Consider the following 10,640-nt stretch of genomic DNA (forward strand, 5'->3'; position numbering starts at 1 on the left):
GTGGATTGTAGGTTTGACCCTGATAGGGAAATTCCACGTTGTAAGAAAAAATTAAATATGAAGAAATTTGGTAGTAACAAATTATACAACTGAATAGGTCGACTAGTTGTATTTCAAGGAATTTCAATTCAGTCTTCCAACCCAGTGCAAAATGCCTACAGTATACAGGATGAGTAATGCTTTGTTAAATTATTGTGTAACGTTTTCGATTTTCAGAGAAATGTGTGGATAGGCAACATGGTGCACATAGAATACATTCAGTTCTCTCATTCGGTACAGGATATGCTTTCCATATGTCCCCTGGAGTCAACTGATGCCCAGAAATGTCAAAAGGTCCTAGGATCTGGAGTGGGTGACTCAGCATGCTGAGTGGTGTGCATATCCTGAGAAACATGCCAAGGTGGAATTTCCACCTGATCTGACACCTGAGCCTTAGATTGGAAAGAGTTTGTATCTATGCATAGAAACCATCATTTTAAAAAGAAAACTTATATTGATACTTTTACACTAAATTATTTAATATAAGTAGTTATACTGGTAAAAATGGTAAAGTAGGATTTGTTCCTCATACTTTCTCCTCAGGTATAAGGACCCAGCCAGATGGACTGCTTCCTTTGGAGTAAAAATAGAGCCTCCAAAAATGAAACAAGGCCTCCGGAGGATAATTGTGCATGAAAAATACAAATATCCATCACATGACTATGATATTTCAGTTGCAGAGCTTTCTAGCCCTGTTCCCTACACAAATGCAGTACACAGAATTTGTCTCCCTGATGCATCCCGTGAATTCCACCCTGGTGATGAGATGTTTGTGACAGGATTTGGAGCACTGCAAAATGATGGTGCGCATCTGAGGAGAAAGTCAAATCATAGTAATTTAATTTGGTATTCTAAGGCATTTAAAGAATGGAATGCCATTACGCCAAAATATGTTTGTGGGTTGGTCATATGGACCTGGGCCAAGTCAGGCCCTACTTGTGAACTAAGTCATTTAGAAGACACATAAGTTCCTTCAGGCCTTAGGTTACTGTCAAATGCATCACTACCACTATAATAATTGTGCTTGGTAAGGTGTCTGAAAGAGTAAATATATCTGAAATTTTTACTAGGGTATTAACCACATAAGAGATTAGGGATCATTAATACATACACCCAGTTGTGAAGATCAGAGAATCATAAAGCCACCATTCTCCCCTGCTGAAATTATCTTCTAAGCTTAACAATGACAGAGAAATTACTTAAACAAACTGGAGGTTCTTTCCTAGGCACCTAACTTCATTTAAAATAGTTAGAAAAGAATTCATTTCCCAAATTTTACTGTATCTGAAAAAATACATATCCTAAGATTCTATGCCACCACCTTATCCAATAATTAATTATAAAAGACTTTCTTCAGATTTATAGAATATATGTAGATTTATAAATATGAAGTCTATTTTTTTCCTTTAGGAAGCAGTCAAAATCACCTTCGGCAAGTACAGGTGGATCTCATAGACACTAAAACCTGTAATGAACACAAAGCTTACAATAAGGCCATAACTCCTAGAATGTTATGTGCTGGCTCCTTGAAAGGAAACAGAGATGCGTGCCAGGTAAGTGGTTGGCTACATAACTTTTTGTTCACCTTTTATTTTTAAATAATTACAGCTTTACAGGAAGTTGCAAAGATAGTACAGAGGGGTCTCATCTTCCGTCACCACAGAGGTCTGTCTCCCTTTATAATAACATCTGTTTCCCTCCCCCAACACTTTACGATCACTAACACCTGGCAATCACTAATCTGTTCGCCCTCTATAATTTTGTCATTTTGAGAGTGTTATCTAAGTAGAATCATACAGTAACCTGTTTTTAGAATTCCATTTTGATTTATTTATTAGTGTTTTTGACCAGACTCTCTCTTTGTAAGAAAATTGTGTGGTTCCTCTAAGTTAAATACACATAACTTATCACAGTCTACTGGCATTGAGATTTTACTAGTTTGAGTGGGGTTTAGAATAGAAAATGTACCTCCCTTTAAGTCTCTTTAACCCTCCCTCACTTATAATATTAAATATTAATAAATACAAATATTAAATATTTCCTCTCTATATGCTGAGAGCCACATCAAACAATGTTTCTGCTTCAAGTGCCAAATGTAACTTAGAAAACTCAAGAGGAGAAGGGAAGTCTATTTACTCGTAATTTGTTCTTTCTTTCCTTCTGGTTTTCTAAGATTCTTTTTATATCATTTCTTTTCTGTTTCAGAAACTTCCTTTAGCCATTCTTTTAGTGTAGATCTGCTAGTGACAAATTCCCTTAGATTTTCTTTGTTTGCAAAATTCTATATTTCCTATTCATTTCTAAATCATAATTTTGCCAGATATAGAATTTAGGATTGACAGTTTGTTTTTTTTTTCCCCAGCACTTAAATCATGGCTTCTGTGATCTCTGATGAGGAATCTGCTGTTATTAGAATTGTTTTTCCCTAAAAGATGAGGTGTCATTTCTTGCTGTGTTCAAGGTTTTCTCTTTGTCTTTAGTTTTCAGAAGTTTGATTACGTATCTTGTCATGGATTTCTCTGGGTTATACTGCTTAGGGCTTGCTCAGCTTTTTAATCTGCAGGTTTATGTCCTTTGACAAATTTGGGAAATTTTCAGCCATTATTTCTTTGAAAACTTTTTCAGCCTTACTTTCTTTTTTGTCTCTTTCTGGAACTCTAATAACAGGTACATTAGCTCTTCCATTATGGTCTCAGAGATCTCTAAGCTTCTGTTCTTTTTCTTCCCACTCCTCTTTCTCTCTGTTCAAATTGAGTAATTTCTATCATTCTGTCTTCAAGTTCATTGATTTTTTTTCTTCCATCATCCCCATTCTTCTGTTAGGCACTTCTAGTGAGGTTTTTTTGTTGTTGTTGTTGATTATTGTATTTTTCAGTTCTGAGATTTCCATTTGATCCTTTATGTATGCTATTTCTTTACTGAAACTTCTAAATTTTTTCATTTATTTCAAGCATGGTGGCAATTGCTCATTAAGACATTTTTGTGATGGCTGCCTTAAAATCTTTGTCAGATAACTCCAACATCTGTGTCGTCTCAGTGTCAGTGTCTATTGATTGCCTTTTCTCACTCAAGTTAAAATTTTCCTGGTTCTTGGTATTGAGTGATTTTCAGATGTATCCTGGACATTTGGGGTATTATGTTATGAGTCTCTGTGTCTTCTGTTTTAACAGGGCTCCCCTGACATGACACCAGAGGGGGTAGGGAAGTGCTATCCTATTCCCCACTCACTGTCCTCTGACACCAGGGTGGTGAATAGTGCTTTGTTACTGCTGGATGGAGGTGGAATTTCAGGCTCCTCACTAGGCGTGGGTTTTTTTGGTTGTTGTTGTTGTTGTTGTTTTAAAGGTTAGAGAAACGTATTAAATTTAATTTTCTTTAAATATTTTCTTTTCCCCATCCTCACCAACTTGTTGGATGAACAGAAAAACCCCCACCCCTTCCATTTGGGGGATTCCACATGTAAAGCCTGAGATAGTGAGGATGAAGTATCAATATAAAAATAACACTCTGGATGGGGGCATCTTGTTACTGCTCCCCTTGTGGTCTCCACTGACCTCATGGGGTAGTGGCCTCATCACTGCTTGGCTCTCCACTAGGTCTCTTCTGACATCACCCTAGTGGGAGAGAAAGTTATGCCTCCTTACCATTGGGTGGTAGTCCAGGCTCCCCAGCTGGTCACCACAGAGGAGGCAGAGGAAGGCTTCATCATCACCTGGCAGGGATGAAAGAGCGGCTCCCCACTCAGCCTTCTCTGACATAAGTCTGATGGGGGATTGGGCCTCATTAGATCCTGGTGAGGCTGGAAGTCTAGGCTCCCCAACTGGCCCTTGCTTATGGGGGTTGGAATGGGGCCACAGTGTTTTCTGTGATAGGCTGGAGTGTTTACTCATCACGCAGCTTCAACATTATCAACTCATGGTCGATCTTATTTCATTCCTATATATTTTAACCCCCCAACCTTCTTCTCCCCACCCTAAACTCTAGATCTATTTTGAAATAAATCACAGATGTATATGATTTCACTTGAAAATATGTCACCTATTCTACAATGCCATTTTTATAATAGTATTAGATGTGAATGTCTTGTAAATTTGGGGAATTAAAGAGGAGGAACCAAGTTTAGCCTTGTGATTATGATATCCTGCTTTTCTATTTCAGGGGGGACCTGGCACTCATTTTTCCCCCTCTTTTATGTCTACTCTCCACAATTTTTGCCACTTTACTGCCTCCATATATTTTAATATCTCAAAAATCATTAATGACTTTATATGCAAAAACCTTTACTTGGGTCTCCTACTCCTTCCCATCTCAGTGGCATGTGGCTACCCCCTCTTCAAATATGATCTTTCTTTGGGTTCCATGATCCTGAAATATGGTGATTTTCCCCTCCCTCCTTCCCCAACAACTCATTTCTGGTTCCTTATTTTGGTTTCTCTTTCTCTTCCTCTTCCTCTCTCCCTCTCTCTAAGCCTGGCTGTTCCTCAACACTCATTTTTTTTCCTCTCTATATACTCACTCAAAGAAATTATCTTTTCTTTAAGTCAGCTGTCACTTTAATGACTTCCAAACCTACATCTCCAAAATTAACCTCTTGCCCAAATTCAGTCTCACATTTTCATGTACTACAAAACCGTTTCCATTTATATGTTTTAAGTTGTTAGTATAAGACTAACATTTATGTACTTACCATTTTAAACTCAACAGGCATCACGAAATGTTACCTGTTTTTTCATTTCAAGTTTCTCATTTATGTGGTTGGCTTTCATTATTCTTGGAAGCTTCTTTTACTCTTAAATCTCCTTCGCATGTAATCAATTAAGTCATAGAATATTTTTCCTCTATACTATTTCTTCCAAATTTATCTCTTTGTCTTTATTCTTTCTGTTAAAACCCTACTCTATTCCTTCATTACTTCATATCTTGATCACTAACATTGGTTTCTAGTTTGGCTTCTTCTAGTTTTAAAAGTTTCTGTTGTGATATATATATATATATTCTTTTTTAAAAAATTTTTTATTGGAGTATAGTTGATTTACAATGTTGTGTTAGTTTCTGCTGTACAGCATAGTGAATCAGTTATATCAGTTATACATACACATATTCCTTTATTTTTTCTTTGGCTATTTTGGGTCTTCGTTGCTGCGAGCGGGCTTTCTCTAGCTGCAGCGAGCGGGGGCTACTCTTCGTTGTGGTTCTCGAGCTTCTTATTGCAGTGGCTTCTCTTGTTGCGGAGCTCGGGCTCTAGGCGTGCAGGCTCAGTAGTTGTGGCTCGCGGGTCCTAGAGCGCAGGCTCAGTAGTTGTGGTGCACGGGCTTAGTTGCTCCGCCGCATGTGGGACCTTCCCGGGCCAGGGATGGAACCTGTGTCCCCTGCATTGCCAGGCAGATTCTTAACCACTGCACCACCAGGGAAGTCCCATACACATATTCTTGAATAAACTTCCTGTTATGTTTCTCACTAAACCCACTCACTAAAAATAACTGAATTTATGGTAAAAATAGGGTTAGATACAGACCAACAGACCCCTCAAAGGCTATGCAACTCTGTAACCAGAGAATTAACAACATCGACAACAACAAAAATAATTGTACCTTGAAAAATAACTTAGACAATGTAGGTAGACAGAATGCCCAGGGTGGCTGGTGGCTGACTTAAGGGAAGTTAAAATTGCACAGAAACAACAGAGTAGAAATACTGACTTGCTGAGGCTGAGATAATGCACGTGGGAGTATAGCTCTGGGCAGAGGAGGAACTCCAACCTGCCAGGACCCAAGAATTAAGCAAGCCTGGGCTGTGCCACTCTGGGCGGGGAGAGGGGTTCCTCAGCACCGACACTCTTAACATTTTCTTAAAATAGAGCCTCAAAGGCTTCCGCCTGTGCAATAGTCTAGCTGAGGCCTTTTCTTCTGATGGTTGCAATTCTACTCCCATTATCCTGGCTCCCCTGCCTAAGACAAAAACACATAAAAGCCATGAAAACTTCCACCTTATCCTGATATAACTTCCCTATTCACCAATCGCATGTGAGCTAACTAATGTTAACAGAACCCACTATATCTTTCTCTATTTGATACTTGCTGGCATTACCTTAGTTTTCAGCTTGTAATGCTGTTAGACTCACTGCTGTCTTTTTTTCCTTAATTACTTTATTCTCAGACTCATTCACTCTTGTCTCTTAAACAAATTTAAGCTTTGTTGTCTCTGGCAATTTTCTATTTCTTTTTCCTAATCTGCTATGTCTTCACATATGCCTGGGTTTCAATTATCAAAGTGATTTGTTTTCAAATAGCTTCATATAGTACATTTTATTTCTATAAGCAGATTGTACACTGCTTGAGAGGAGGGCTCATGTGTTTATACTCTTTTTACATCTCCTACCACATATGAGAGTATAAGTAAATACTTATTGGTTAATTGATTTAAAAATTACAAACACATTATTTTTAATTGAGTTGTTATTAGTATTAGTTAATATTTTTATGTGGACAAAAGAAAATTCACAAGGAAGTTAGTATAATGTAAGGGGAAAAAAAGCATAGGCTTCTGAGTTAGATCACTCTGGATATTGAATAGCATGTGATATCAGGAAAATTGCTTAACTTCTGTTGGCTTCAGTTTCTTCACTGCTAAAATGGAGAAAATGAAACCTAACTCCATGTTTTGTTGCCAGAATTACATGGGTTAATGAAATAATATGTTAATTAATAGTTTCATATAGTGCTGAACACTTAGTGGGTGGTCAGCAACTAGAGACCCCAGGATTTTTCGGGAAGATCAGTCAGCACCTTGTTTTTATGACCTGTATAAAGAAACAGCCCGCTGGCTGTTTTTCACAAGGCACAAACAATTGGAATTTGTGGTTATATATAATATTTACTAAGTTCTGTTTTGCGCCAGGCTCTGTGCTGAGCACATTGCATATGCTGTCTTGCATAATCTTCAAAATTATCATTGAAGATAGGTATTATTAGCAGCATTACAAATAAGCAAATTAAAGGTCTTAGCCAGCTTGGAAGGGCCAGACTTGAGATTTAAACCCAGGTGTCTGACCCTAATGTCCATACTCTTTATCAGTAATAAATTCTTCACTCTTCTTTTGGGAGCTGTGTCAAACTGATAAAGAGTATGGGCAGTTATTTTGTCAGAAGTATCAGACTAGTACTGTCCTGCCAAGAGATGGAGTCTTTAATCTCTGTGTACTGAACCCTGAGTCTAAGCTGTTCTCCAGGTAGGGGAGCGCCTCCTTTATGTGAATTACTGGCATAGATAGAAAGCATTGCTTCTCATTTGAGCACACTGAAGATTTTTGAAAACCACCCCTTTCATTAAACTCATGTTAGAAAAATAGCACATTTCTCTGTGATAAACTGAAATACTAATTACCAATCTCTCCCTTCTCCTTTAGGGTGACTCCGGAGGACCACTGGTTAGTCCAGATGCTAGAGATATCTGGTACCTCGCTGGAATAGTGAGCTGGGGAGACGAATGTGGGCATCCCAATAAACCCGGTGTTTATGCTAGAGTGACTGCCTTCCGGGACTGGATCGCTTCCAAAACTGGTGTCTGAGAGAACAACCTAGAAGAATGGAACACATTTTTGTGTAGAGGCCATTCTTAGAGATATAGAATTGCAGAAGGAGTCATGCAGATCACCTGGATGTGACCGATCGAACTAAACTACCTGCTATTTCCTTCCTACCTCTGCTTCACATAGCATCCTGCTTCTGCCAGATGGATTCTGTCTCAACTTGCAGTCACTTGTTTCCTAGGAGTTTTCTGTCATCAAATTTTGGCTTGTTGACATAAATTTCTCATGCATACATACAGTTTGAAGTGATCCCTTCCTTCATTTTCCCAGCTTCTCTCATCTCAGTAAATTTCCACTTTCAAGGTGCAGGACAAAGAGTAAAAGGAAGTATGAAAAGGAAAGAACTACATTTTTACGTACAGAAAAGTATTAGGTGTTTTTTTTTTCTTTATGGAATGAAGAAAATGATCTTAATCATTATGAAAGCTCAAGCAAACAGACAGCGGCATACCAAACACTTCATGACGGCAAAAGAATGGGAACTAAAGTTAAGGAAACAAAGAGAAGCCAAGATACAACTTTATTTTCATTTCCAGCCAACAACAGAGATAAATGTGGGGAAGATTCTGTTTTCTTGTGGCCTATAATAATTATACAAACTCTATATAATGTACTTATTCTAAGTTAAAGCAAATAATATTTATTTAACATTGCACTACTGAGAATGTCAATATATAATAATAAAAAATAAATATCATCAATTTGCTTGATATTATAATATAATAATCTATGAGAAAGGGGAAGATGGGGAAAATGTCACCAATCAATTTATTGCAAATTCTTTTAAAGTCTGAGGCTAGAATGAAAATTCACTTAAGAACAACCAGCATACCTTATGTGGTAAGATTTTTGTATGGTTGGATAGGAGGAAATAAAAACAGAATCAGTGCAAACTACTGAATGAAATGGAATTATCACTAAGTGCTTGTGTATTTGTATTTAAAGCTTTTCCAAATTGCAAGGCCTTGAAGGGGAATAAGGTCCAGGTGTTAGTGTGTAGCCGTAGTTGTGCAAATGAAGCTAGAGGTCAGACCTCTATTTTGAAATGACTGCAGATTCCCCTTCCTACCACTCCCTCCTCCTCCTCCACATTTCCAGTCTGTGCTTGGACCATGGGCCTCTTAGACTCTTCTGGGCTCAGAGGGAAGACATCATCACGAAAGCTGCCTCCTGCTACCTCTAGCATGACACTGCATTGCTCACTGCCTAGATATAAAGTTGATGAGAAAAAGCCTAATATCAACCACCTTCATAATTTCAGCTTTGGTAAATTATCACTGAGTTGTTAGATACACAACATTCAAGTGATCTAGGCACTATGAAGTTAGGATGGGTGCCATGGCGTACGGGCCTGTTGGTGGTGAGATTTCACGGAATCTTTCCATTACCCTTTCCTCATTGTGTATAGCTACTCATGTGAGTTCTGTATTGTACCGTAACCACTTTGAAAAAAAAATTAGTAGAAAAAAATTGACTTTTACCAACGTAAATAACACTGGTATATGAACAGATAAAATTTAGGGACTTGGCTAAAATAAGGTAGGAAATCTGATATGAATTGACAGCGTTAAATATTTTGCAAAAACATATTTCATTTAATGAACTCTTTTGAAAAAAATTGAGGAAAATGTTGAATTTTCAACAAAGACTTAAGTACATTTCAAACTTAATTTCTCTCAGTGTTCTGTAAATTGGTTCCCCTTGTTTGAGTATGTTTGGCAGTTGGGTCTCTAAGTAGCACCCAGGTAGATACAGGGAAGCAAGCCCTTGGGATGTTCAAGTAATAATGAAAACTGTAGTAAAACCGAAAGAATACAATTCATCTTTGCGAAGGCATTTAAAAATGAATCCATATGAATTGACACCATGAGTAGTATTTTCCAGATTTCTGGACGTGACTTTCCAAACTAAAATAAATTTTACAATGTGATAATGAGGAATTTCTTTGGCAAACAAACTTGAAGAGATTTAAATTAAGGAGAAATTTTAGAAGTTTAATTTCACAATGGCATCATATTTCTCAGAGAAATATCTTTGATATTTTCTTTTGCAAAAGATTTGAGAAATAGAGGTTAGGCCACAGTGAAAATATGAGCAATAGTTCAAATTTTATGTGCACAGGGAAATAGATAATACAGTATCGTATTTTTAAAATAACTTTCTTTGAAAGATAACTTATAAAGGGTTTCAGCATTCTTGGACATGTCTGCTTTAACCATCTCGTTGGAAAAAGTTAAGAAGTCATGACTGAAATAATATTTATTAACTGTGCAAGAGGGCAGGCCATTTCTCAGCTACATCTTTTATTTCTCTTCCCACAGTACCTAATAAAATGCTCTGTATATAATAGTCTTTCAATAAGTGTTGTTGAACTGACCTTTTATTTTTGTATTATGCAGAAAATATAGCTTTGTTATTATTTATACATTGATTTAACACATTTTTGACTGGAGACATATTACGGCCACAAGCGTTAGTTTCTGCAAAAATCCCCCGGTTAATAATGTGTTAAGAAGTAATCGCAGATTTTACATTGTGTGACTTAAGCCAGTTATTTTAAACACACTAAGCCTCAATATACTCACTTATAAAACAGGGATAATAATATTTACCTCAAACACTGTTGTAGAGATTAAAATGAGATATTTTAAAGTGCTTAGCAAAGTTCTCGGAACATAGTAGGTGCTCAAGAAACGGTGCTATTATAACTGTTGCTGTAACTACAGTCTTATTTTATACGATTGCTACTTGATCACAATAGCTTGAATAAGTATTTTCAAAATGAAGAGATGAGTAGGTCAACAGAATGCGTTGACTTCTTGTTTAATTCTAATTCTACAAAAGAAGTTTTATTGGGATCATTCCAAAAGAAATTGTCAAGTTGTTCTCTGTTATTCTAATTATTCATTTCAACTTTTAAAAATGATAAACCTTATTAACCATAGAGTTACTGGATTACATGAAGATCTACAGTCTAGTTCAAATGATGCCTCCTCCATGAAGCCTTCCTTGA

General features: G+C 37.1%; 1 protein-coding gene across 1 annotated transcript in view; it reads left to right on the top strand.

Moving 5' to 3' along the window:
• Positions 1-7,606, top strand: part of TMPRSS11E (transmembrane serine protease 11E) — a 32,602-nt gene extending 24,996 nt beyond the window's left edge. The window contains exons 9-11 of the mRNA XM_068541982.1: positions 583-842; positions 1,450-1,592; positions 7,445-7,606. Of these exons, the coding sequence (XP_068398083.1) occupies positions 583-842; positions 1,450-1,592; positions 7,445-7,606 (565 nt within the window). The remainder of the gene's footprint in view (positions 1-582; positions 843-1,449; positions 1,593-7,444) is intronic.
• The last annotated feature ends 3,034 nt before the right edge of the window (positions 7,607-10,640 follow it).

The sequence above is a fragment of the Eschrichtius robustus genome, chromosome 4 (assembly GCF_028021215.1).
Source record: "Eschrichtius robustus isolate mEscRob2 chromosome 4, mEscRob2.pri, whole genome shotgun sequence".
Taxonomy (NCBI): domain Eukaryota; kingdom Metazoa; phylum Chordata; class Mammalia; order Artiodactyla; family Eschrichtiidae; genus Eschrichtius; species Eschrichtius robustus.